General features: G+C 55.1%; 8 protein-coding genes across 8 annotated transcripts; 3 read left to right on the top strand and 5 right to left on the bottom strand.

Moving 5' to 3' along the window:
- Positions 1 to 224: 224 nt before the first annotated feature.
- Positions 225 to 2,846, bottom strand: IWZ02DRAFT_80373 (cytoplasm to vacuole targeting Vps64). Its single transcript, XM_066771244.1, has 2 exons — positions 1,431 to 2,846; positions 225 to 1,383 (listed from the first exon to the last, which is right to left on the bottom strand). The coding sequence occupies exons 1-2, from the start codon at positions 2,583 to 2,585 to the stop codon at positions 277 to 279; spliced, it is 2,262 nt and encodes a 753-aa protein (XP_066619339.1). The 5' UTR covers positions 2,586 to 2,846; the 3' UTR covers positions 225 to 276.
- Positions 2,847 to 3,597: 751 nt separating this feature from the next.
- Positions 3,598 to 4,172, top strand: IWZ02DRAFT_493685 (reactive mitochondrial oxygen species modulator 1-domain-containing protein; the record flags this gene model as incomplete). Its single annotated transcript, XM_066769956.1, has 5 exons — positions 3,598 to 3,649; positions 3,710 to 3,736; positions 3,798 to 3,827; positions 3,881 to 3,971; positions 4,028 to 4,172. The coding sequence occupies 5 exons, from the start codon at positions 3,598 to 3,600 to the stop codon at positions 4,170 to 4,172; spliced, it is 345 nt and encodes a 114-aa protein (XP_066619338.1).
- Positions 4,173 to 5,939: 1,767 nt separating this feature from the next.
- IWZ02DRAFT_384281 (uncharacterized protein) lies at positions 5,940 to 6,923 on the top strand (the record flags this gene model as incomplete). The annotated part of the gene is made up of 3 exons (XM_066765325.1): positions 5,940 to 6,041; positions 6,109 to 6,372; positions 6,450 to 6,923. The coding sequence occupies 3 exons, from the start codon at positions 5,940 to 5,942 to the stop codon at positions 6,921 to 6,923; spliced, it is 840 nt and encodes a 279-aa protein (XP_066619337.1).
- A 2,217-nt stretch (positions 6,924 to 9,140) lies between these two features.
- Positions 9,141 to 11,987, bottom strand: IWZ02DRAFT_80249 (SUR7/PalI family-domain-containing protein). Its single transcript, XM_066771241.1, has 2 exons — positions 11,525 to 11,987; positions 9,141 to 11,444 (listed from the first exon to the last, which is right to left on the bottom strand). The coding sequence occupies exons 1-2, from the start codon at positions 11,718 to 11,720 to the stop codon at positions 9,328 to 9,330; spliced, it is 2,313 nt and encodes a 770-aa protein (XP_066619336.1). The 5' UTR covers positions 11,721 to 11,987; the 3' UTR covers positions 9,141 to 9,327.
- A 2,948-nt stretch (positions 11,988 to 14,935) lies between these two features.
- IWZ02DRAFT_80058 (40S ribosomal protein eS4) lies at positions 14,936 to 16,604 on the bottom strand. Its single transcript, XM_066771238.1, has 5 exons — positions 16,524 to 16,604; positions 16,382 to 16,447; positions 15,706 to 16,128; positions 15,315 to 15,609; positions 14,936 to 15,255 (listed from the first exon to the last, which is right to left on the bottom strand). Exons 2-5 carry the CDS (start codon positions 16,393 to 16,395, stop codon positions 15,202 to 15,204), a joined length of 786 nt encoding a protein of 261 aa, XP_066619335.1. The 5' UTR covers positions 16,396 to 16,447; positions 16,524 to 16,604; the 3' UTR covers positions 14,936 to 15,201.
- On the bottom strand, positions 16,455 to 18,137 carry IWZ02DRAFT_461119 (uncharacterized protein). Its single transcript, XM_066768197.1, has 4 exons — positions 17,947 to 18,137; positions 17,635 to 17,892; positions 16,845 to 17,576; positions 16,455 to 16,793 (listed from the first exon to the last, which is right to left on the bottom strand). Exons 1-4 carry the CDS (start codon positions 17,999 to 18,001, stop codon positions 16,726 to 16,728), a joined length of 1,113 nt encoding a protein of 370 aa, XP_066619334.1. The 5' UTR covers positions 18,002 to 18,137; the 3' UTR covers positions 16,455 to 16,725.
- Positions 18,138 to 18,380: 243 nt separating this feature from the next.
- IWZ02DRAFT_80124 (D-lactate dehydrogenase mitochondrial precursor) lies at positions 18,381 to 20,539 on the bottom strand. Its single transcript, XM_066771239.1, has 4 exons — positions 20,023 to 20,539; positions 18,821 to 19,874; positions 18,580 to 18,767; positions 18,381 to 18,530 (listed from the first exon to the last, which is right to left on the bottom strand). The coding sequence occupies exons 1-4, from the start codon at positions 20,290 to 20,292 to the stop codon at positions 18,396 to 18,398; spliced, it is 1,647 nt and encodes a 548-aa protein (XP_066619333.1). The 5' UTR covers positions 20,293 to 20,539; the 3' UTR covers positions 18,381 to 18,395.
- Positions 20,540 to 21,245: 706 nt separating this feature from the next.
- IWZ02DRAFT_80161 (uncharacterized protein) lies at positions 21,246 to 25,185 on the top strand. The gene is made up of 8 exons (XM_066771240.1): positions 21,246 to 21,364; positions 21,424 to 21,571; positions 21,630 to 22,297; positions 22,370 to 22,399; positions 22,451 to 22,603; positions 22,651 to 24,009; positions 24,060 to 24,197; positions 24,263 to 25,185. Exons 1-8 carry the CDS (start codon positions 21,293 to 21,295, stop codon positions 25,064 to 25,066), a joined length of 3,372 nt encoding a protein of 1,123 aa, XP_066619332.1. The 5' UTR covers positions 21,246 to 21,292; the 3' UTR covers positions 25,067 to 25,185.
- Positions 25,186 to 25,650: the final 465 nt, after the last annotated feature.

Raw genomic sequence — 25,650 nt, 5'->3', positions numbered from 1 at the left:
TGAGCGCAGAATGCACCATACCCTTGATTGGGTCCACCTGTCAAAGCTGCCTGTGGCTGGCTTCGAACTGCTGGGACCAAAGAGCACCGACATCCCAAACGAATGCGCTGAGTGCGTGGCTGCAGCGTGCGTCCGCAGCGAATGGACGGCGTACCTTGACCAGGAACCCTGACCGGAGACTTCCTAGGACCGTTTGTTGTAAGGAGCGTGTGCCGGTGACAGCCGAGAGCTGGAGGCGCGAGTCGACGTCTCCTGCTACGCGGAGCGAAGAGCGTTTCACCTTTCGAGAGGTTTTTGCCAGCCATTGATGTAGGCCATGATGCTTAAACCGAGGACCACGACTCCGACCATGGATGCATACGGGCCAACGTGAGCAAGCTGCTCGCCACCTTGCGACTTTGTCGCCAACACCTGCGAGCCGGTGTCTTTGGCGTGGCCGTTCGTGTCTGAGACGGGCCGACCATTGGACAGAATCGACTGTCGTGCGGCCGCACCATGTTCTGCAACTTTGTCGCCAAGGACAGCCTTTTCCGCCCTGTCAGCAATGGTGGGATCGATAGTTCCGTCCACTCCCCCGGCTGTGTTGATCGAGGCAGTATTTTGGTCCTCGTGCGCGTGAGCAGACTTGGATATCCGCTTCGACTCGTCCTTGCGAATGCTCTCGATCATCTCAGCAAGCGTCTGGCGATCGCGAGCGCTGTCCGCCTCTGCCCTTTCGGCACGGAACTTGTACGACCCCATTTCCTGCTTCATGCGCTCCATTTCAGCTACCATTGACTCGAGTCGTTGCTGGAGCTGCGTAGTATGTGCTCCGGCGTCCGGTGCTGGAGCAGGTTCGGCGACAATCGCATCCTCACTTGGAGCTTTGCTTGCCGCGTTTTCGTTGTGCTCAATGTCTTGTGCGCCGTTGCTTTGGGGCGTTGTAATTGTCGTGGCCGAGTCGTTCGCATGTCCCATTTCCAATCGCTGAACATGTTCCTCGGCGCTTTCTCGTAGCTGACGCTCGCGAGCCAACATATCTTCCAGTTCCTTTAACCTAATACTTTGAACGTCGAGCTCCTTCTTCGCAGATGTGAGGGCCTCGACGAGGGAGCTGATCTGCGACGACTGCTCTCCTTTGGCGTTGGGCAGTTTCGGCTTTTCTGTTTCGATCCTGCGCAGAGACGGTTGCGCGGCGTCTGGCTTCTCAGGCAAAGGTTGCGATGGTGGTGGCGCGGGAGGATCAGAGAATCGGGCTTTGATGTCGCTCTTGAGAGGCGATTTGACAGCAAGCGACGAGGTTTTGCTTGCTTCCTTTTTGTGGTCGTTTGCGAGAATGGACTCGATGTACTGTCCCGTTCTGTGCAGCTCCTGAGTCTGCTGCCGAGCTTGTTTCATCTCCGACTGTATCTGTGTCAGACTGGAGGATTACCAAAACCCTGCGCACTTACATTAAGCTTCTTGACAATTTGCTCCATGGTTACCGGTTGTAACCAAAAGCTGGAGTGCCGCTGCTGCGTCATGCTGATGTTATTCCCCGCCATGTTTTGCGCGGAAGGTCCCAGGCGTCCATTGCTCATCATGGACCCTGTGCTGCCGTTGCGACCTCTCATTTGGCCTGGTCCAAGTGAAGGCATGAGATTTCCATTCCCTGCCGGGTCAAGGTCTCCAAAATTCAAATCCAATACATTGTTCGCGTTTGGATAAATGCCCGCGTGCTCGACCTTGGCAGCGACCTTGTGGTGCACGATTGTCTTTTGATCCTCGCTGATAATGTCTATTCCAAGTTCGAGCATGTCCTGCTCGCGGAGCTCGTGAGCCTCGGAGTCGCGATTCTCCGGCGACAGCCGAGTCCCATTGACAAAGGTCCCGTTGGACGACTTGACATCTCTGATCCAAATTTTTCCAGAGCGATCGGCCCAGACCTCGGCGTGTTGTCTCGAGAGAACCTTGGAGTCGAAGTAGCCATTCAAGGGAGTAGGGATTGTTTTGTTGTTTGTTTGGCGGCCGATGCGAAGAACCTCGGGAAAGTATGGTACAGTGATGGTCTTGCGCTCAAATGTTCCGTTGAGGGGCACGAGATGCAGTATAGCAGGAGGATCGTTCTGCTGTCGGGGAGTCCCGTTGGACTGTGCTTGCGAGGAAGCACCGTGCTGTGAGGGCAGCATCGAGGGAGGCGTGTGCAGGGCAGATGTGGTAGAGACGGCAGACGAAGCCGTCGACGAGGACGAAGCCATGGACTGAGGGCGAGCGGTAGAAAGGCCGGCTATGGGTTCGGCTTTGAGAGCTGGCCACAGACCGCGAGCTGGTTTCTTGCGGGAGCCCCAAGAGGCGTCTGGAGGAGCGCTGGCAGGGGCGCCGTTTGTCTGGACCGAGGACGAGGAGATTGTGGAGGAGGAGGAGGAGGAGGAGGAGGAGGATGATGATGATGCAGTGGAAGCAATAGACGAGGACGAATTCGAACGTTGGACGCTTTTGCGAGAGGGCATGAACATCCTGGAGACGTCGTCGGCGGTGGGGGAGATGCCGTTCTGCGCAGCGCTAGAGGAGTTCCATCCCGATCTGGCAGTCGACTGAAAGTTCAGGGGAGGAGCGACGGCCGTCATGGAGGAGGAGGTTGGGCGAGAGTCGATGGGACGGGGAGATGGATGCAGCGCTGGAGCTCGCCGAGATTGAATTGGCGCGTGTCGGCGTCAGACAGGATGGGGCAGGGCCCCGTTCAGCGGCGTCGGCGACTAGGAGCGACAAAGAAGGTCGGGTGCATGTAGAGGCAGAGGCACGACGACGGCAAGTGGAGTTGGTGGGCGTGGGAGCAGAGGACGAAGGGTCGGTCTCACGAGGGTCGTGTGCTGGCCCGTGTTGGCGACTCGGGGGGCGTGTGAGTGAGGAGGCAGTCGCAGCGGACGAGGCGAGCTGGGGCGCGGCGCGGCGCAGAGGCAGAGCGAGTCTAGGGGCGGCAGAGGGCAAGGCAAGGTAAGGTGTGCTGGCTCGTGCGGGCCCTTGTCGATGGAGAGAGAGGGAGGGAGGGAGAGAGAGACGGAGACGGAGACGGAGATGATGGGGAGACGAGCGACGAGAGAAAAAGAGCGAGGTGGTGTGGTGTTGCAGTGCAGCAGCAGCAGCAGCAGATGCAGAGCCGACGCAGAGCAAAAGCACGAAGCCGACGGCGTCTCTCAGGCAGTCTCAGGGCGCTCACCTCACTCGGGCTAGAGTTAGGGTTAAGGTCAAGTCAGTCCAGCTTCAGGCTCAGTCAGGTTCAGGTTCAGGTTCAGGTTCAGGCTCAGGCTCAGGCTCAGGCTCAGGCAGGCAGGCCTGGTGTTCGCTACCACCCATCCATCTCTATCTAGGTATCCACTGCTGCTCTGCTGTAAGCCTGTTATCCGCTGCTGCATCCGTGTTGAGTCCAAACCAGTCTCATTTGCCCAGTTGTCTTTGTCCGTTGCGGCTCGCTTCATTCGGTGTACCGCGTCACGTGAAATCCTCCGCTCGAGACGGGACCTGCCCGACGGGAGGAACGGAACTGGAATGCTCCCGGTCCACCACGGACTTTGTCACCACCATCACTACATCGCTCTGCGCCAACCTCAGCTCCTCTGCCGCATTCTGTCCTCCGCCAAAATGCCCGTTGTAGCCGGTCCTGCCATGTCTGGCCCTTCGACTTTTGACAAGCGTACGTCATGCTCCTCGTCCCCGCTGCCCGATTCTTCTCCTCAATGCTAACTTCCTCAAGTCAAAATGGGCGCCATGATGGGCGGTTGTACGTAGCCTGTCAACTCGATTCTCGACACTCCCCCTGCTCACACTTTTTCGCCGCGCAGCCGTTGGCCTCATCATCGGTTTCATCTTTGGTAATTACACATGCGCCCAAGCCGACGCCGACGCGCTGTTAACGCTGCCCCAGGCGCAACCAACATAATTCGCTTTGGTCCAGGACCCAATGGCATGATGAGGACACTCGGACAGTACATGTTGGGCTCTTCGGCCACTTTTGGGTACCTAATCTCTCCGAAAATCAAATTGCACCACTGGCACATCTGACGGCGTCCAGCTTCTTCATGGCAATCGGAACCACCATTCGCACAGACAGCGACCGCGAGACGACCGAAGCTTTTGCTAGGGCTCGCAGGCAGCCCATCATCATGCCCCGCTACACCCGCATCCAACAGGAGGCCATGAGGAGGAGACAAGAGTAAAGCGCAAGGGCTGCAACGTTGCGCCGAGGCATCCTGCTTGTGTAAATGCATGGCGTTGAGGATAATGGCAAGTATGTATTTATCTCGCCCTCCCTAGTCCATATACCCACGCGATGCTCGGGCATGGGAGGGCTTGCCACTTGAAAAAATGGCTTGTTTTTGGGCTGCCCTGGTCCAATTGTTGGAGGGCAAGCTGCCTCTTGTGAGCGACGTTGAGAAATATCTTCTACCGGCATGTAGCATCACAACCTTGAAGATGTGCATTTGCAGCGGGATCCGGTGTTGGCGAAACGTGACCCTGGGTGAGGTCGTCTGGGTGCTGGTCACTCTTTCCCTTTGCGCTTCCTGCCGGCCCTGTCACCTGTCACCCCATCCACCACCTTTAAAAAGCCTTTATCTTCCACAACTCCACCTAACACCCTCCGATCGTTCCAATGTCCACTCTGGGAACCATCATCACTCACATCTTTCAACTCGTGAGGCGGATCGTCACTGCCCGCGGACCTCCTCAGGATGTCTCGCAGACGCTCCGCAATATTAAGCAACTAGCAGAGAGACGCCACCAGCAGCTTGACAGACAAGAGCAGCAGATGGATAGAAGAGAGTAATAACTTAACGGGCGAGAGCAACAGACGGACGGTTTGCTTCACAGCTTTAAAGCGGCATGAACTTCTTGACTTGCGACGGCAGCAACTTGCTAGATACGGAAGTGAGATAGAGTGCGGAGACATCGTTAAAGGAAAAGAGGAGGCTTCAATTCCTAAAGCACGAAAGGAGAACAACATGATTCAAGCATCTCTAACCATCACATCCTAATACGCTTGCGCAAGTCAGTACCGATTACTTTCGATCAATTTCAGACCAACCTTCAGAGAAAGAGATCTTTCGACTCCACCGTCAAGGAAGACGATTATCGCAGCCAGCAGCTGAGGAGGCCTGCAAAGAAGCCTCGAAATGATGCTGGCGCGGGCAGACTCGACACAATGCAGACCGCCAAGATGCGCAATATGATGTCCCGTCCCCAGTACCAACCCTGATGCCGATTCCAGCAACGTCTTCAAGACCTCGGCGAGCTATTCAAACTCAAATCCAGGCTCTTTCACAATTATCAAACATGCATACTTTTCGTATGGCGGAAATTGCGACGCTGAGAGCAAACACCTCATGCAGAGATTTGAAACTGTTGCACTTATGTGGCATGTTCTATTCCTGACATTCTTGACTGGGTTCTAAGATAGAACATGGCAACGTTTAGCCCAGACTCAACTGGAGCTGGAGAGAGGGGAGTTGCTTGATATTTGCTTTCCATGTGCTCGGCAAGTCTCCTCAGAGCGGGATGTGAAGATCTTAAGAGAGGTGCGGTGCATGTAATGCAAGACACGATGGGGCTGCGTGGCTAACAGAGAGCGGTCCAATACAAATCGTGGCTACTTATACTTGTCCTTTCCAAAAAGGCATTATATTGAACAAGGTAAACAATTAATTCATCCAACATTCCTTGTTTAATGCTAGGGAAACGCACGTGCCTAGATGCACGCTGCTGTGACCCCTACCAGGCAATGACGTCGTTTGGTGGTCATCAACCCTGCCAGCAAGGAAGGTGCCTACCTGTACCTTCCACTGTACAGGGAAGGATAGCTGCTTCTTGGAAGCTCATCTTGCTTTTCTTTACGGTACCCTCTCACCCTCTGCCCATCTCCAAACCACTTCTGATCCCAACGAAATCTTCGCAATACAACTTTGACACGACATCAGATCGTATCCACCATGGCATCACGCTTAAAGGACATGGTCCTGGACGAAGCAACTCGCGTGCGCCGTCTGACCATTGAAGCTGCGCGCGCAGCAACATACTTCTACCCCATCCGCGTGAGTCTCTCGCCACAAACACACCTGATACCCCGGAATCAGATCGCTAACGAAGGGCAAAATACAGGGCATCTTCTACTACATGACGCACCGCAGTCTGTGGAAGCCGCTGACATCGCACCTGGGCGCCCTCATCAGCACAGGCGTTGGCGTGACGACATTCATGTTCTTCTTCACCTATCTGCCGCAGGCCGCGGTGCTGACGCTGGTCAACGGCCCGCTGGCGGCCCTGACGACGATTCTGCTCGTCTTGAGCGAGAGCAGTACGATTTCGAACATTATATGCCGGGGACTGTGGGTCGAAGAGGCAGTGGTGGACACATTTGACGGGGTGAGTTTGCGCCTTTGTTTTCCACTCGATTCTACGAGAAAGAAACCCGCTCGCTAATCCCTCGTCCTGCTCGCTAGACACTCGTAACGCGGCAACAAACGACGCTCCTCTCCCACGGCCGCGCACTCAAGCCCAGCCGCGACCCCATCAGCGCCCTCGGCGCCGTCCTCAGCAAACCCTTCAAAAAGCTGTCTCCTACCTCGCTCATGCGCTCGCTCCTCTACCTGCCCCTAAATCTGCTGCCCGTCGTCGGACCGCTCCTCTACGTCGTCGCGCAGGGCCGCAAGCGCGGACCCGAGCTGCACGCACGCTACTTTCAGCTCAAGGAGTGGGGCCCCAAGGAGCGGCGGCGCTTCGTCGAGGCGAACGAGGCGGCGTACGCGGGCTTCGGCGTCGCTGCTGTTGCCCTCGAGTTGGTGCCTGTTGTTGGGTTGCTTTTTGCTTTTACGAATGCGGTGGGTGCGGCGCTGTGGGCGGCGGAGTTGGAGGAGAAGGATAGTAAGGCGCCTGGATTGAGGGCGCAGGCTGAGGCCGCGAAGAAGGCTGAGTAATGGAGGTGGGCATGGCGTGAACTGGGTAAGGTACCCGGACATGGAGGATGTGCCACGGCGTTTGAGGCTGGGAATGAGAATGGTGTTTACAGGTCACCGGATCGGATGGTACGAGGCGAAAGAGGTTCTGAACCTGGACACTGAAAATGCGTCTGGAATGAAGAAAATGGACTAAGCCAAAAAGCAGCATTTCTTCTACCTCTTCCACTTCTCCCTACACCCGCACGTCTCCAATTAATACAAACGGATCAACCGACCAACCGACCATCTCGCCGGCTCACCCGACGTTCAGTTTTGTCTCATATAGCCAGCTACCTACCCCATCACCGCAGCACCAACAGCACCGAAAGAAAGCAGTCGCTTACTTGGGGTGACGTGGTGGGGTGTGGTAGCATTCCAATTCCAATGCCTGCACTGGCCGGGCCAAGCACGCACGCACGCACGCATGCTGCTGCTTAGACGACCCGACGGCAGGAAGATGAGCGCATGCGATGGAGTGAGACCAATGGCAAGATTGAGCGATGGGTGAATGAGCACGGAGTACCGAGGTTGGTTGGTGTAGCAACGGGCGGTTGGTTGGCTGGTTGGCTAGCTATGTAGATGGCTTGTGAACGGTGAATAGCAAGAAGTATCAGACAGAGGGAGGAGGGCGACGAATGCTGCGTCTGCTCTGCACTCTTCTTCCGTTCTGTATTTCTCTTTCATGTGCTGAGCTGAGCTGAACTGAACTTTGCTCTCTGGCTCCAGTCCCTCCTACTCATTTGGCGTTCTCGTCCATCGTTATCGAATCCACCTCCATCCCCATCCCCATCCTCACCCAAGCCCTCACCCAAGCCCTCGACCCCCCACGTTCCGAACTCCTCCTGCAAGGTAAGTAGGTACACGGGTAAGTAAGACAGACAGACAGACAGACAGACAGACAGACAGACAGACAGACAGACAGACACAGCACACACACAAGCCAAGCTTGCCGCGGGAGAGAAGCGATCGATCAACACAAGAGGAAAGGAGGAGAGGAGGGAGGAAGGGAAAAGTCAAAAGGTTCTTCAATTCGATTCTCGCAAGCGAGTACGAGCGGGCGGGGACGATGTTTGTCTGTCTGCGCCGCTGCTACTACTGCGTCTGCTGCCTGCTACTGGCTGCTACTTCAGCTGGTGCTCTTCACACATCCAGCCAGTTCTACCAACTAAAGTCGAGCACGACGACGGCTGCCTCCCCAAACAACAACAACAACAACAGAAAGCTCAATCTGCGACTGTCTTTTCCTCCGGCGGCGGGCGGACCGACCGCGAGTACGGTGTGGTTTGACTGCGACCAATACTGCCGCTACTGCTATTGCTAGGACGACGTCCGACACCAACCCCCATCGATGATGACGGCTGTGTGTAAAGAAAAACGAAGATTGATGTGTCAAAAACAGGAAGCAAGTCGTCAGAATCATCTCATTAGGGCGACAAACTAGGCAACCAAAAGGTATTCAACAAACAAGCAGGAATCGGGAAAAAGTAAAGCACAACCAAACCCAACCCTTTGGCTATCCACGGATTAAGTAGTAGAGAAGCAGCAGCAGCTGTTGTCGTCATGGAAAGGGAATGATACGGGAAGAAAAAGAGAAAAAGGGGTAATCATGTGAGAAGGAAAGAAAGAGAAAAAACCGACTGGCGAGTTTAATTGAGTACACAAGGGAGAAAAGGTTAAGAGATCGGGCGGATGCATAGTTAAACCGCGCGACATGAACAGAGTCAGGAAAAAGAGACGGAAAAGAGTACAGCAAGTGAAACAGAAATCAAGTCTACGCTCGATGAGGAGTTGTACAACGAACAAGCCGAGGCAGAGGCAAGGAAAAGAGAAGGGAACAAGTGAGATCGAGATCCACAGAGTGAAAAGGAGAGAGGGTGGAGGACCGGCCATTTGTGGCGGTCGCGTCGAGTCGAGTCGTGGCCGACTGGAAGAAGGGAGGCAGGCGTAGAGGGAAAAGAAAAGGGTATGCTCAAAAAGGGCTCGAGGCAAGCCGCCAAGCAAATGCCCCATGCCATCGTCAAAGGCAGAAAAGGCGGCCACTTACTACCACCAATGCTCAGACAAAGGATCGATGAGAAGAGAAGAAACCGGAAATATTTTTTTTTTTCCCAGACGATGCTGAGGTCCAGCAAAACGGCGCCCCATTGTCGACTGAGCTGGGGCGAAGAAGAGCAGCCGCTAAAGCGCGGCAGAATTCGAGCACAACTACCACCAACCTCCTCTGAAGACGGGCCTCGGTTAGAAATCGAAGCTTTAGATATCGGGGCAGAGCCAGGCATGACGACAACAGGCGAGCACCGAAGAGACGTCTTTCTCGCGTCAAGTCCGGCGCCGTTCGCCCGTCGTGAGCTCCGCCTGTCCCGATCCGCGCTTACGCTCCTCTCTACAGAGCGCCGGGGTAACGGCTGCCGCCAGTACCGCCAATATTGACGCCACCTGAAGCTGCAGCGCCCGGAGGCAACCCTCTGCCGCCTCCCCGACCTCCTCTCATGGCGTTGCGCACGTCTCTTGTGCGACCAGGAGCGGGAACGCCGGGCAAGCTAAACTCGGGGTTTGCATCGAGGACGGCCTCTTCTGGCTTTGGCCGGCGGGGCGGTGCATAACCGTAGCCAGGCCGTGGGCCAGACATCTGCGGAGGCTGCCAGTTCGGGTTGACGCCGCGTTGGCTTATGGACGTAAAGTGAGAGGCGTCAGAGTCGCCGCCCGGCGATCTTGGTCCGTCGAACTCGGGAAAGTCGCCGGCCGTCACCATTTGTGGCGGAGGCAGAGGCGAAGGGGGCGCATTGCCAACGTTGAGCGGCGAGGGCACCATGGGAGACGTGTTTTGAGAGCGATTTGGCGAGTAGCCAGGCATTAATGCAGAAGGTAGGTTGTTGGAGTTTTGTGCATTGTTGGGATTGTTTTCGGTGAATCGCGGATCCATGTCTTCGACGTAATTGTCCCTGGACGGCTGTCTCGCGTGTCCCGGGCGCGGGCTCGATTTCGACGTATTAGGCAAAGCAGCGGAAATTTCAGCAGGATGTTCGCTGATGGGGGAGGCGGCAATGGGCGACAGTCCCCGAGCCTCTTGAGGGCTCTCTTCGGGTGAACTTTCCTGACCGTTGCGCACCATGGGGTTGATGGGTGGAGGCGACTCATCTTCAGTCCAGTTGCGCCGCGGAGGGACGTAGACTGAGCTTGGGTGCGACGGATGCGAATAATCGCTCGTTGGGCTCATCTTGCCCGTCGACTGCGAGTCCTGTCTTTGCGGCTTATCATCTCCGTTGAAGTTGCCCTGCTGCAACCCAATCATACCCCGGAGGTCATCGTCACTGTCCCGAAGTCCATAGTTATTTACGTTTTGTTTTGGAGTGCCGACCCGGGCGTCCATTTCCACCGCCTGGCCAATAGGCCCGTTCTCAGGACCGGACATCATTCCGGGCTGTTCTTGTCCCTGGTAGTACGGTGCTCCGTCGTAAGCGCCCGGCGGCGGACCGCGTCCATTGGGCGCCGGGTAGCCGTACAATCGATTTTGATACGGCGGAGGTCCTCCTCCTCCTCTACCTCCTCTTCCAGGCGGTGGGCCCATGGCCATGCCAGGCGGTCCCATGCCTCTTCCACCTGGGCCGTTCCATCCCGGGGGAGGGGGACCGCGCATGCCTGGAGGACCACCTCTTCCCCTCGGCGGGAAACCTCCTCTTCCACGCGGTGGGTATCCTCCTCTTCCCCTTGAGGGCGACGGACCGTAGAATGGCGGGGGTGCGCCTCCTCTTCCAGCAGACTGCATCGTTCCGTTTGAGCCCTGATGTCTCAGCGGGTGGCCATATTGGTCGCGCGGTGGTCCTGGCATTGGAGGTGCCTCGCCATAGTATCGTCCGGGATTCCGGTCCATGTTTTCTGTACTCGAGCTCCTGACGGAACCATTCTTGGGATTCAGAGGGGTGCGGTCGTCCAAGCTCGTCTTTTGCATTTCAAACGTCGCAAAGTCTGGGCCTCCCTTGTCCGAAGGCGACATTGAAGCCATTGGCGGCGGCGATTCGGCGCGCGGAAGGTTGGGATCCTCAGTGACGATGGTGCCAGTGACGGGCGGGGGCTGCATGCGGTTCGCATAGTAGTTTTGGCCGTTCATTTCAGCGTGCTCCTCGATCCTCTTCTTCCTGGCCTTGCGGCTAACCAGAGTGCGCCTCATGGCGCATGTCATGACGGCGCCCACGGCAATGATGATGGTGGCTGCAAGTACAAGCCAACCTCCGTAGGCCATGTGCGGGACGAAAAGCAAAATGTCGACAAGGAATGCGAGCAGCGACACGAGGAGCGTCGGGAAAGTAAGGACCAGCAAGCCCATGAGGTATCGCGACGAGTGGGAGGGCGAGTGGAAGTGGGCGGCCACGGCGAGGGCGAAGCACACGAGCGACAAGAAAGCAGCGACAGGGTGCACTACCAGTATTGCGGACAAGGTGTGGCGCGCGCCGGAGGGGAGGTCAAAGTCGCCATCTGTGGAAGAGGAGAAGAGGGTCGAGTCTGAGCCAATTAGCATCACAAGTCGCGTGAGAGAGAGGGAGAGAGAGAGAGCGAGAGAAGAGGCGTGGAAGAGGACGTACCGGCCGTGTAGCCAACGCCCATGCCACTGCAATCGCTACCCTTGCAGTAGCCAAAGACGCCAAATTCGATGCCATTGAACTTTGCCAGGGGAATGGCCTTGACGACGGGGGTGGACAGAGTGCTCAGCAGCAGCAGGACAAAGGCGGCGAAGAAGATGATAGACAGCGGCGTGGCCGGGCGAAGCAGCATAGTCATGGCCGGCGAGTGGGAGAGAGTAGGCCTCTCTGCCTATGGCTCAAGGCAGCAGGCAGAGAGAGAGAGGAAACGAGAGAGGATCAGCAGTGGTGGATGGCGATCAGTCCGGCTGAGGGGAGGATAAGTGGAGGTGGTGTCTGTCGAGGGGAGGCGAAGCAAGCAAGACGGGACAGGAAGCGAGCAGCCAAGATAGCGCTCGGATGGGGCCAGTATTTGGGAGAGGCGGATGAGGATGCAGAGCTGAGACGGAGCCGCGACGTTGGGGTTGTGGGTGGCCGGTCTAGCAAAAACCTGGGGGTTTGGCAGCGGCAGCGGCGGCGGCGGCAGCGGTAGAGTTGTCGATTTGAAGGCAGCGCGGCGCAATCATGTCATGCGGGTGAGAAGGCGATAGGAGGATGAGGAGGCGGTGGTGGTGGAGGCGTTGCAGGAGAAAGTAACAGGAGAGAGAGCGTGGTTGGGGACAGAGAGTTTAAAAAAAAAAAAAAAATTGGAAAAAAAAAAAAAAGAAGAAGACCAGCAAAGCGACGCAGTCGATTAGGATAGAAGGAAGAGGGCTGAGGGAGAAAGAAGCGAGCGTAGAGTGATTGGACGAAAGTTGGAGGTTGTGTCGTGGGACAGTCGGTGGAGGGTGGCAGTGTTCGGTTGGACTGCTAAGTGGAGGGCCTCGCCTGTGCTTGGATTGGATTGGATTGCGGGGGGTCCAAGTTCAAGTTCCTGATCGCCCAAAGGAACTAACTGGCCCGTCCGCACCGCTCGCTCCACTCCACCACGCAGTTGATGCAGCCGAAGATGCAGCCAGGCCGTTGGCGTTGGAGAACTAGTATGAATTATCTTTCCAAGTAGCATCATTCGTTCGTCCCTCTCGCAGCAGTGGACGCGAGACAATATGTTAGGCGCCGTCCCTCTGCATCTCGCAACGCAAAGGTAGTCCGAGATTTGGACGGGAGCGCACGAGCCAATCGAGGCACAGCGAGTCATGTAGACAAAGACATAGAAACACACACGACGGCCATGACGAATTGTTGCTCCTTTGGTTTGTTGCTGGTTCCAGCTCCCAGTTCTCATTCCCTCCCTCATAGTGCGCCCTCGCCTCCTGTCCTGCCACTGTCACTGTCACTGTCACTGTCACTATCACTGTTAGTCCCGACCCTCACTCCTGTCAGGCCATGAGGTCAGCGACCCGATTCAAATTTCCACATCTGCAATTCAGTTCTGTCCCGTTGCCTTCACCGCTTGCAGAGCCGCTGAATCCGCCCACAACATGCTCTCCCGCTCCAGCCTCCGCTCCCAGTCGTCTACTGTTGCTCATTGCATTGCATCGCATCATTGCGCCTTTTCGTCTCGCTTCTTGTCTCGCCGCTCATCATCTCTTCAGGCACGAGGCACGCTGGCCAAAACTACTGCTGGGACCACGCTGCGGCCACCCTCTCCCACAGCCTGTTTCACGGCGCCAGTCCCGTCCACTGTCTGGGCCGTCCGCCCTTTTTTCCTGCACTGCAAGCGCGGCAATGCTCCGGCCTCTGACTAGCCGCCGTCATTGTTACTCTTTCCTTGTGCCGAAAATAATTTATTCCTTTCTGGCGTCGTCGCTCGCCTGTTGACATGCTTCCTCCCTGGTTCCTCGAACTCCCACAAGACAAGACAGATTCCATCGTCGTCTCACCCGCTGTCCGCTCGCTGGCTGACTGACTGGCGGCGGTGAGAAAGATGCTGGAACCTTGTCTGTCGCCAGTTGCAGCCAGAGCTCGCTTGGTTTCCGACTGCCGCCTGCATCCATGACCGGCCCGCTGATGTGCTTTTCGGCCGGCTTTTGGCAACCCTATTTGCCGACCACCCCCCTCCCTCCCTCCCTCCCTCCCCTCAGATCCCCTCCCACCAGCCAGGTCGACCAGCAGCGCCGCAATCCACACCACTATAGCACACTCATTCTCTCGATCCCAAGCAGCGCACACAACCAAACATCCACCTGGTAGCCGCTTAAATCGCCAACACCCGCGCCTACCACGCTTCAACCTTACCCAGCCATCAACCGAGCCGCGCCGCTACCTTGCCACGCACTCGCTCCTGCCGCGCCCGCTGCCAAACCCCCATCCTCTGACATCCATCGCTCGGTCCGGCCACCACTTCTCTAGTAGCTCCACGTACGTACTGCCCCTATTCAGGCATGAATCCTGCCTGTCTGCTTGCTTGCCTGCCAATAGCGCCGCCGTTATCACCCAACGGCTTGGGCAATTCGTTGCAGGTAGACGGCTTGCTACCACCCCACTTACCTACTAATCGAAGAGGAGAGCATGTGAGAACACATCATATGTAGGTGGGTAGGTGGGTATCGTGATTGATCGACTTTTGACGAAAAGCCCTTTGCGAAAGCTGGTCTGGTCTCACTACCCCTCCCCCCACTTTCTTATTCGGGGTAGCTGCTGTAGCAGTGGTAGCAGAACGTTGTGACGGGAGTTGGGGGTGCCATGACTGACTTGCACATGAATTGATGCTCGAGGTGTGGTGCTTGGGTACGATCAGCTCCGTGGGTTCCATTGTTTTGCTTCAGACGACGAGGTGCTACGCGTCGCTTGGTCGTCCGGCGCGCGTCTATGCTGCACCACACATCTATGTCGCGGCACCACCCATCGTACACACCAATCCCATCTACTCACTATGCACCAGGCAGCAGTACGCACGGCAGACTAGAAGAACAACGGAACAAGCGCAGCGCACCCACTCACAACCAACCAACCAACCAACCAATCGTCCAACAAGAAGCGCCGTTGCACAACTGGCAGCCAGCCAGACAAAAAACAGACAGACAGATGTCGTGCCAGCCAGCGCCCTCTCTATCTGTAACCCACACACGCAACGCAACGCAATGCAACCGGGCCCCATCAACGCGCGACGCGACGGTCCCGGCGGCTTGTCGCTGAGACAAGACGTCGTGTGCGTATGTAAGAGAGTGAGCTCCTCTCTCCCTCACACCTTGCTACGTTGCGTGCGTTGTCTTGAATTCGACCTTAGGCCAGGCAAGCGAGCAAACCGAACATGTGAGGTGCGTTGATGCGTAGGTGGGTGGGTGTTGTGGGCTTGGCGTTGCTTGGCTGGTTTGGATTCTGTCTGATGCGAAACTCGTTTGTGTCTGGTTGGTTGGTTGGTTGGATGACGTCGTCTTTTCTTTTGTAGACGTGACAGATTGTAGAATAGATATAATGTGTTCACGGGCGCCTAGCGACAAACGATTGAAAGAGCAAAGAAATAAACTTCAGTGGTATCATGACATTGAGGGTTCTGTCTTTCGACATGGACCGCGTTTGGTATTGCGGAAAGTTTTTTTTTTTTTGGAGAAACGCCGGCCTGCGCACTCCTGGCAGCAAAGCAATCGCATGGCGTGGCTATGGAAAAGCACTCTTTTGACTCCCGCCCCCACTTTTCTTGCTTCGTCGACCCTTCGGACAACCTACCATCTCGTCTCTGGATTCTTGTCGTGAGCTGTTTACCTGGCGATGGCGAAAGCGCGGCGGCGGTCACGCTCCTCGGCGATGGTGAGCTGGGCAGATTGTTAGTACCTGAGGTTGCAAATGTTTTGAAAGTCTGGCTGTTCCGTACCTTGACACCCTTGCCCTTGGGCAGGCTGATCCAGGGCTTCTCCTTGCCAATGACGAAGACGTTGCTCTCACGGGTGGCGAACTCGTTGTCAACGGCGTCCTTGATGTGGACAATGTTGAAGCCACCGTCGTGGCGCTCGCGGTGGGTGATGACACCAACACGACCCATGTTACGACCACCGGTGGCCATGGCAATGACACCAGTGTCGAACTTGATGAAGTCGGCGATCTTGCCAGTGGCGAGGTCAATCTTGACCGTGTCGTTGACCTTGATCAAGGGGTCGGGGTAGCGGATGCTATGCGTCTCCCGGTCAGCAACCAAAACCTTTGTACAGACTCACCAGACATCGCCCAAACTTGGTCCAACGTCTGATGGATGCGGAGCAACTCACGTTCTCGCATCGTGCGTAACCAAGAAGGGGATACCGCCCTTGCCGAGCTGGACGCGCTTGACCTTGCCAAGCTTGTACTCGGCCTCCTCATTGGTGATGCGGTGGACGGTGAAGCGGCCCTTGGTGTCGTAGACGAGGCGGAAGTGCTCGCCCGTCTTCTCGATGGAGATGACGTCCATGAAGCCAGCAGGGAAGGTGACGTCGGTGCGGACCTTGCCGTCAACCTTGACCAGGCGCTGCATCATGATGGCCTTGGTCTCGCGACCGTTGAGGGCATACTTCAAGCGGTTGCGGATGAAGACGATGAGGGGCATGCAGTCGCGGAGCTTGTGGGGACCGGGCGAAGCCTTGGGGGCGTAGGCACCGGACAGCTTGTCCAGAAGCCAGTGGGAGGGAGCGCTAAGGCGCTTTTGGTGCTTAACACTGAGAAGAGTCTGTCAGCCTATGCTGCTCTTGAGTTGATCTCTCCAATCTGCTCGTCCGATTCGTTCCGCGCTTCAACCATGCGTCTTCGCCATGCTCCGCTTGTCAGATCTGCCAAAAGCGTCGAATTGTTCCAAGGCTGACTTTTGAAGCGGATTTGTCGAGTTTGGCGCAGCGAGATGCGACCGGTCGAAGCGGAGGCGGAACCGGGGCAGAGCGATGCCATTCAAGATCGGATTGTGGATTAACTTACGGTCCACGGGCCATGGTTGCGGTGTCCTAGATGACGGTGGTGAGAAGGGTGGTTGTCGAGTCGTCTCTGGTCGTGGTCAACAGAGGAAAGGCGGACAGGCAAGGCGTCGGGTGCTTGATTTTCGCAGTGTGCGCTGACTAACAAAATGGAGCCGATGATCGCCCGTAATGGTCCGTGCGCAGAAAGCGGTCGCCCCGGCCAGCTCCAGCATCTTTGCTCGCTTTGCGGGGAAGACGATTGCATTGCTGAAATTGATTGAAGGTAGTAAATCATTGATTCATATGGATTTTTGATATCTCTGCACACTTTTATCTATCCAACCAGAGTACGACCAACAATCAAGTCTAGGCGTAGCCCTTGAGCACAGCAGCTTCCGCGTTCAAGATGGAGGATCCAGCGGCACCAATGACGGCTAATTGGGTGTCAGTTTTGATACTTTCGGGGTGGGTCAAAGGGAGCTTACTGTTGTGGCTGAGCGCAACAAACTTGATGTCGAAGATGCCGCTCTCATCCTCCCTTATCCTGCCAACGCTGACGGCGTATCCTCTGTCCGTCTCCCTGTCCAGCCTCGGCTGAGGCCTGTCGGGCTCGTCCATGACCACAAGGGCCCTCTCAGGCGCGCTAGGGCAGCCCAACTTCTGCGCCTCGCTGACATACTCCCTCATAGCCTGCTTGACCTCTTCGGCGCTGGGAGCCGGCCTCTTTGCGAAGCGTAGACTGACACAAGCAGTGTGACCATCCAGAACTGGCACACGATTGCAGGCGGCCGAGATCTTGAGCGGCTGGTCCACAAATCCGGTAACGTCGCCGTTGACTGAACCCAGAATCTTCTGGGCTTCGGTCTCCAGCTTGTCCTCCTCTCCCGAGATGAAGGGCACAACGTTGTCAATTATATCCATGCTGCTGACGCCAGGATAGCCTGCACCTGAGACTGCCTGCAAAGTGACCACAGAGACCTCCGCCACAGGACCAAACTTGGCCTGAAGCGCGGCGAAGGGAATAACGATGCCGATGACGGCGCAGTTGGAGTTGCAGACGAGGAAGCCCTTCTCGAGGTTGTATTGCTTGCGCTGGTGCTCAATGACATCCAGGTGAGGAATGTTCACGGTGGGAACAACGAGCGGGACGAGAGGGTCACGGCGGTAGTTCTTCGCATTGGAGAAGACGTGGAGGTTAGCCTTGAGGAAGGCCATTTCTTCAAGCCTCTTGTCAGCATCTTTTCAAGACTTCCATTTTGACCAGTAATGACGCACCAACGTCGCCAGCGACATCGCTGTCCAGGCCCGAGAACACCAGGTCGCAGTCAGCGAACTCTTCGGGAACGCACTTCTTCACGACGAGCTCGCCCAATTCCTTGGACATGGGCAGTGCCTGTTTCCACTTGACAGCATCCTTGTATTTCTTGCCGGCGGACCGCTCAGAGGCGCCGACAGCGTGGAGAGTAAAGTGCGGGTGGAGTGCGAGGAGCAGGATGAAGCGCTGGCCAACGGAGCCAGTTGCGCCGAGAACACCTGTGGCCAGTCTGCGTCAATGCTGGCTCCAATTGGATGCTGCGATGTACTGACCGCACTTCTTCTTGGGAAAGTTGCGGTTGGTAGAAGTGAAGCTCTGGACGTCCATTGTGGTGGTGGTGGTGTTGCGGAGTGAGATGTTCTGAGTGGAAGAGTGACTGGCCGTTGTCGCCGGGGGGGCACTTTTTCTCGCGGGGCAATGACGCAGGGTCTCACACTGGTGGGTGGTCTGAGATGATGTGGTCCACCCGAACCTTTACCTATAGCACCAAGCAAATTGCAAATGCTCAAGCTCTATTGACTCGTCTAGCTGTAGAAAATATTGTGCAAGTCGCTTCAAGATCTCTGGAATCTCGACCTCTTGATGCAGCTTCTGACCCTTCCGTGCAGGGCAACAGCCTTGAATCGGGTGCGTGCCAATACAACTTCTTCTTCGATGTCAAGGTCCCAGTCGCCGAAACAAGGGGAGCTTAATAAAGCCCAGTTTCGTTCAGAGATTGGCCTTAATAGTCCATAATCTTCCCGGGGTTGAGAAGCCAATTCGGATCGAGAGAACGCTTGACGCTTTTCATGACCTCAATGGTCTGGGGACTGAGTTCTTTGATCAGGTAAGACTTCTTTCCAAGACCAATGGAGTGCTGGATAAAAGTCAGCGTCGATGCTTGCCAGTCGTTCGAGATGACTTACCTCTCCGGTGCATGTCCCATCCATCTCCAGTGCACGGTCAACCATGCTATAGACACACTTCTCGACCGCCGCGCGCTCCTTTGGGTCTTTTCTGTTGTAAAGTACGCCCATATGGAAGTTGCCGTCGCCAATATGGCCGAGAATAGTCGCAAAGAGTCCCATCTCGTCCATCTCTTTTTTCGACAACTCTGTGATTGCTTTAGCTCAAACCCTAGACTTCATTACGTCCTTGAACACTCACCAATGATGTCAGGTAGCCTAGACAGCGGCACTGCGACGTCCGTTGACCAGACTTCTTGTTCTGGGGATTTGAGTGCCAGTGTGCTCCACAAACTCTCCTTCCTGGCTGACCACAATTCGTGTTGCTCTTGGGAGTCTTTTGCGAAGAGGAACTCGCCTCCCTTGTTCGCTTTTGTAATGGCCTTGACCAGACCAATGTTTTCGTGGACGCCTGCCTTTGTGCCAGAGAATTTGAAAAAGACAGTCGGCATCTCTTGCCATTTGCGGCTCGTATTTCCAATCTTGTTGATGACTTGCATTTGTACATCGTCCATGATCTCCAGCGCTGCGACAGGAATGCCCGCACGCATGATTTTGGACGCTGCACTGGCGGCGTCGCGGATCGTGGGAAAGGTGACCACGGCCACGCTAGTTTCCTGGGGTATGACTGCCAGCTTCAGAGTGACTTCGGTGACTATGCCGAGTGTGCCTTCGGAACCGATGAAAAGATTCGTGAGGTTGTACCCGGCGGCCGTCTTCCTCGGCCTCCTCCGAGTCTTGATCACTTGTCCATCCGCGAGAACGACAGTAAGATTTACCACCCAGTCCTTCATCGTGCCGTATCTTACAGCGTTGGTGCCACTGCAGCTCGTGCCAACCATACCCCCAATCTTGGCGGATGGACCAGGGTCGACTGGGAAGAAGAGGCCTGTGTCCTTGATCTTCGCGTTCAAATCCATCCACGCGACTGATGGCTGGACAACGACATCCATGTCGTCTTCATGGAGTTCCACAATCTTATCCATGTAGGCAAAGTCGATGCTCATTCCTCCAAACGGTGCCGAGAAGTTGCCCTCCAGACTGGATCCACCTGAAAATGGAATCATTGGAACCTTGTACTTTTGGCATATCTTGGCAATTTGTGATACTTCTTCGGTCGACTGTGGGTATGCCACCGCTACTGGCAACTGGTCAATGTTGATAGACGACCATTCAGAGTAGCCATGGACCTTGAGATCCTCGTCGTCTGTACTAATTGCGTCCTCCCCAAGGATATACCTCAATTCGTCGATTGCCTGAAAAAAGGGAATTAGCCACCTTCGCAATTCAGAAATACTGTTCATTCAAGGTCCATGTCGAATGAAGGATTCAGTGAAGCTGGATTCGCGAACATCTCTGGCATATAAAACCATGTGCAAGAAAACGTCTGCTCCGCAGTGGTACCTTTTCCATCTCCTTCCTCGTAGCATACACAGGCCCATTTGACGCGGATGACAGTAACTTGATTGGAGTGCTTGTTCCATAGACTCCATAGGCATAGGTAAGCGAACCAGTCAGAGTACTCAGAAGCAACACGCGACCAGTTGTCCAGAACGTAGCCTGACCGGCTTGGCGAGCCACATTGTGTGCTGAACTTCTCCGAGTCTGTTGAGAGAAGGACGTTCGGACAGGATTCGTCACTTTCTTAGGGAGCCGCCTTGGTAATCGGAACATTTTGATCAAGGGCAATTGAGAATGAAGGGTCCAAGATAGAGAAAAATGACCGCCGAGGCTTTTTGGAGAACTTGGTCGACACCAACAGAGGGAAAAAGCTGCTTATGTCGTTGCTGCTCGATGTAATCGATCGGCCCATTACTACTCCGCAAGGGGACGACTAGCTGGCGGGGTATGGAGCGTAAGCCATCCGAGTGGGGCACTTGCAAGTTGACAACCGCAAGGCGTGTAACAGGATGGGGACTGATTGTGCCGGGCTCATGATGGCGTTGACCGGCAGATGACTCCGATGAAGCAGGCAAGCCATTGGCCAAGCAAAAGATGGGTTGGTTGCGATTGGCCATGAGAGAAAGCTTCGCCAGCGGTCCAAGCCGCGTGGGACGCAAATCAATTCCGCACCTCGGGCAGATCAGCCACAAGGTCAAGAGCGGAAAAGATGGCGGGGAAGCTCATGGACGAGGCACAGCGCCTTTGGTTAACGCCGTCTTCGGCTGAATGATATCTGAATCTCAAGCCGGGAGAAGTTATCCTTCGACCTCGAGCAACTCGCATTCTGAGCAAGACGCCGTGCTCGCCATGTCCTTGTCCATCAAGTCCGTGGAATGCCATCATTGTGAGAAGAAAGATGATGGGAAAGCCAAAAATCGGCAATCAGATCCCTGGCTCATGTCGGGTGCGAGGCGGCTTTTGCTGCGTCATTCCGAGCGCTTTGCACGACGGCGCGGCCCACGGCCCAGGCACTTTCTGATAAGAACAGTACAAAGAGTGGGATCTGTGAGGATGGAGGTCGGATGTGTCCCTGAACAATGACATCTTGCCGAAAAGAAGTCCAGAGAGGTGGAGAGGCCAGAAGAGAACCAGAAGTCCGAGCACCTCGGATTTGGCGCATGGTCCGTGCATCGTCGGTTGCCAGTGAAACTAGTTTGTTCGGCATCAAACAACGCGACTCGACGCGTCGCCAACTGAACCCATCCATCTCATCTTACCCTGCGACTCCACTATGGGCTCGTTAGATGCCCTGACCGCCGAGGTCGAACGGGTGGTTTCTTCTCCCTATGCTGTCTCTCTGAAGGTCTGTCGCCAGTCTCTGACTTGTTTGTTGTCATACCAGCGCTGACCTGCCTAATTCAGAAATTACATGACATTCTCCTAGAATGTGATAGCGCTACGATTCGGACCTGGGCCCTCAGCTCTCGATGTGTCGTCTATCCATTGGCAAAATGTGCCAGAGAAGCCTTACAGCTTTGGCCCTACACCTTGCAGATAATCCAGAAACTCGGTACCAGTGATCGGCGCCTCGCCTCCATGCCAGGAGCCTAAAGCTGACCAGAACCCAGCTCTCGCGCCTCCTTTTCGAGATGAGTTTCTCAAACAGGATCCTAGCATTTTGGACTCACTTCTCCGAGAGGCCACGAGCTCTGGAAACGCAAAAATGTCAGAAACTTGCATTGCCCTTCTTTCAGAACCTTTGCCGGCCTTCATTCCGCTACCATCCTCCGCCCAGGACTTCTTCATTCAAACATTTGAGAAGTCTGTGCGATTTACCAATGAGGAGAATGTCAGCAACGTGTACACGCTGTTAGACGGATCCTGCCGCGAGCTGCTTAGCCTTCTGCCCGAGGAGTTCCTGGATCACTTTGAAGAAAGAAGCTACAGATTTCTAAAAGAAAAGGGCACCACTGGCAAAGAGCTGGAAAGCTACCGAATGCAAATCCTCTACCTGGGTATTCTTGCGACCTTGTTAGAGCCTCGCTCTCGTCGGAAATCTCAACACAGCGACCCATCTTCCCAAGCTTCGCGATCATCATCTCCTAGCCTCTCCTTTCGCAGTGGATCCATGGAAGAGATAGTTCGCGTTTTCAAGGGCTCGGCAGCACACTCAACAGTCAACTGGATAACAACTATGGTCCTCAGAATATGTGCCTCGGGTACCAGGGACTTTGATGATTCCGCTCTCCGAAGCCTTAAGATAGCGATTGAGGTTCTGATGGTCATCCCGAGCGAGGTCAGACAGTCTTACGTGGAGCACAAAGAGTCTTCCAAGTTTGTTGGAAAACTGATTGAAAAGGCCATGAAGCTCACCGCGAATCCGGTTGTGCAAGTTCAGGTGAGCTATCCGAGTTTTGGACCTAGAATCAAAGACTGATTCCAGATCAAGGGTCTCGCAATGGTCGGCCTGCTCCACGAGCAGAAGCCCATTCCGAAACATGTAACCAGAGCATACTCCAAAGCTGTGATTGCGGCCGGACCCGGCATGAGCAACCTACGTCTCCTGCTAGTAGCCTTGGGAGCCTCATGGCCCTACTATTCGGTATGTCCCAAAAGATAATTGGTGACACAATTGCTAATCAAATGTAGCCGTACTTCGAAGAAGACTTTATCAAAGACCTTTTGCGCCAATGTATTACTGGAGCGTTAGACCTTTCAACCAGCGGCGTTGAACTTGGAAAGCTGAGAATACTTATTGACCTTTTGAACAGCGCGCTCCTAGAGTGCGCGCCTGTCCGAAAGGGAATTCTTCTCGCAGTGGCCGCAGATGACTTCCGCCCTTGTCTTCAAAAATTTCTGGCCAATCCAGCTCCGCAGTCCAATGCGACGACCAAATCCGACAAGTCATGCTTGACTTTTGCGCTCGAGCAGGGTCGCCTTCTCTCTCTTGGTATATGCTCTACTATACTGCGCGCTGCTCTATTCTCGCAGTCTGACGAGATTGGGATGGAGGCACAAATTGCGACCCAACTTATGCAAAAGCAGATTGAGTTTGCTGCACCCCTCAGTGCTTGTAAACATGACATGATGACTGAGAGAAGCGGCGGTAAGATTTCCCTGTTCCAGCAAGCCTGCACGCCGCGCACCCAGCCCGAGAGTCACGATTGGCGCGGCCGGCTGGCTACAGACCTCCAGAGTCAGGATCGCCTCCGCATGGAATTGATTGAACGCAGGTTGGGCGAAGTGTGTCGAGACTTGGAGACGAGGTGTGAGACGGTCGAAGAGCCACTCCGAGTCGAAAAGCAGAGAAACCAGGACCTTCAAGCAGAGATTCATCGCCTGCATGAACAGAACCTAGACTTGGTAACACAAGCCAGCGAGCTTGAAGAGAGAGAAATAGACCGAGAGCTTTGCATGCAAGGGCTCGAGGACGAGAAGTCACAAGTAGAGGTGGAACTCAAGACCGCCTGCGAGCGAAACGACACGCTGGAGGAACGATTACACGAGTTGCAGGGCTCGATGGAAAAGGCCATTCAACGAGCCGAGGAAACCCTTGACTCCGTTCGCCGGGATTTTGACAGAAAAGAAGCCGACTTGCGTGCTCTTCTGATCACGACCGAGACTGCAGCAGAAGAGAAGGACTCAGAAATCCAACTGTTGCGCTCTCATGCAGAAACGGTGGAGGCAGATCTGCAGGACAAGACGCAAACGATTACGGATGAGAAGATGGCCAAAGCAGAGCTCGAGAAGAAGCTTGAACTCACTCTCAGACAGCTGGATGAAGAGAGGGCACTAAAGGACAAGTCCGAGGCTGAAAAGTCGGAACTCAATCAAAGTCTGCAAGGGCTCAGGTCAGAGGGCGAAGCACTGGCCGAGGCCCTGCGTCAGGCTCGCGCATCTATTGACCGCCTTGAGGCAGAGCACAAGACCAAAATTGCCACCATGATTGAAGAAATGGAAGCTTTGCGTCAAGCCGGCGAGTCAGAGCTGCAAAAGACATTGGACGAAGTGAGCGACAATCCAGTAAGCCATTGCAACGCAGTGCTGATATTTTCTAGGCAAAAATTACTCAAGGCTCCCTCCAAGCGCAAATGCAGACAGCAAAGGACGAGATTTCAAAGCTAGTTCAGAAGCAAGAAGTTGATTACCAGGAACTTCAATCACGCGATGAGAAGATTGTGGAGCTCCAGGAAGAGGTTTGTCATCACATCATCTTTCCTTGCGATTGTTCAAGATAGCCAGTCTGACAAGAGAGATGCAGATTCGAACTTTCAAAGGGACGCTATTGGAAACTAAAGCTGACCTCGCTGATGCTGAAAATGAGCTTGAACAAGCCCAGGTAATGAAAGAGCGCCTCATGAATGCGATGGGTTTCGGGCAGGAGCCCAATGCGCGGCAGTCCACTCGCCGTTCTCTCGTCAGGGCCTCTACTGTCAACGTCCCTACCACACCCGGCCGCAAGAGTCGTCGTCGCACGTTCAAGGACACAGATTTCGGCTCCGAGGCTGATGAATATGGTGATATTCCCGGCTCGCAGCTCTCGGACTCTCCTCAATCCCCAGGAATGGCTATGGATGATGGCGATGAAAGACACTGCTCTGGGCCAACGCCAAAGCGCGCGAAACCAAGGAGAGGACAGCAGAATCAGCAAACAGTGCCGCAGCAACCGTTCAAAGTTCCAACGCTGAAGCCCTCAGTCACGGCACCGGCCAAAGTTGCAGGGAACGTTGGGGCGAGGAGACGGTCAAGCAGAATTTCCTCAGGCAGGCTTCCTGCGGAAATGGACTCAATGACCCAGCGAAAACCCCTGAAGGATGTGAGCCTTGCAAAAGGAAATCTGTCTCCAGAGAGAAGGCCAGCAGATGGCGGGCGTGCTGGTAAAAGTGTGGTGTTTGAGAAGGTGGAGGGAGAGGAGAAGAAGTTTGGGACCGAAGACATCACCGTCGGCAGCTTCGACGCCAGCGAGCTGCTAGACGCCACCCCTTTCACGCCGAGCGGGAAAGTGACCACGCAAAGAGAGAAGATGGAGGAGGACGTAGGAGACGAGACGACGGCTGAACTTTGAGATTGGCCGCTTGAGAGTTTCTTTTTGACAGGCTTGGATGCGTTGGACAAGAGCCGCTGATACCCTGGATAGAAAATGACTGATTGCAAGCATTATTTGACACGGGTAGGGGTTGAGGTGAGAAAGCTCCAATTTTCATCAGCACTCATGTCTCCTGCAGTTTTTCTTTTGTCGCTTTCTTGTGACCAGTCACACATACGATAGATGCGATGCCAGGCTTCATGAACGGGTGCTTGCATGGCAGAGCCCCACGCGAACCGCGTCGCCGGAGACGTGTTTAGCTTGGCAATGTCTTGTGCTGTGGGCGCGTTTGTCCATGCCAACGATCTTTCAAAGGGGTCTGTCTCCTCAAACCCGGTTCCGAAGCAAACGACGTCTAGTAGACACCGGGGCCCGATCAAACAGCTTCACTCCGCAACGCCAATCGCATCAATCCGCCTGTCTCTCCCCCTTGGGCTGCTTTCTAGCGCGTAGCCGGTCGTTTGGTTTTGCCGAGGAATCTGGGAATCTAGCATTCAAGAGTTCCGGTGCTTGCAACGCTTGATTGAGACGAGACGAAGCACCTCCAGATATCAGGCAAAGTA

The sequence above is a fragment of the Phyllosticta citriasiana genome (assembly GCF_038021145.1).
Source record: "Phyllosticta citriasiana strain CBS 120426 chromosome Unknown IWZ02scaffold_14, whole genome shotgun sequence".
Taxonomy (NCBI): domain Eukaryota; kingdom Fungi; phylum Ascomycota; class Dothideomycetes; order Botryosphaeriales; family Phyllostictaceae; genus Phyllosticta; species Phyllosticta citriasiana.
The sequence above is the reverse complement of the archived record's forward strand: the minus strand, read 5'-3'. Positions and strand labels throughout refer to the sequence as shown.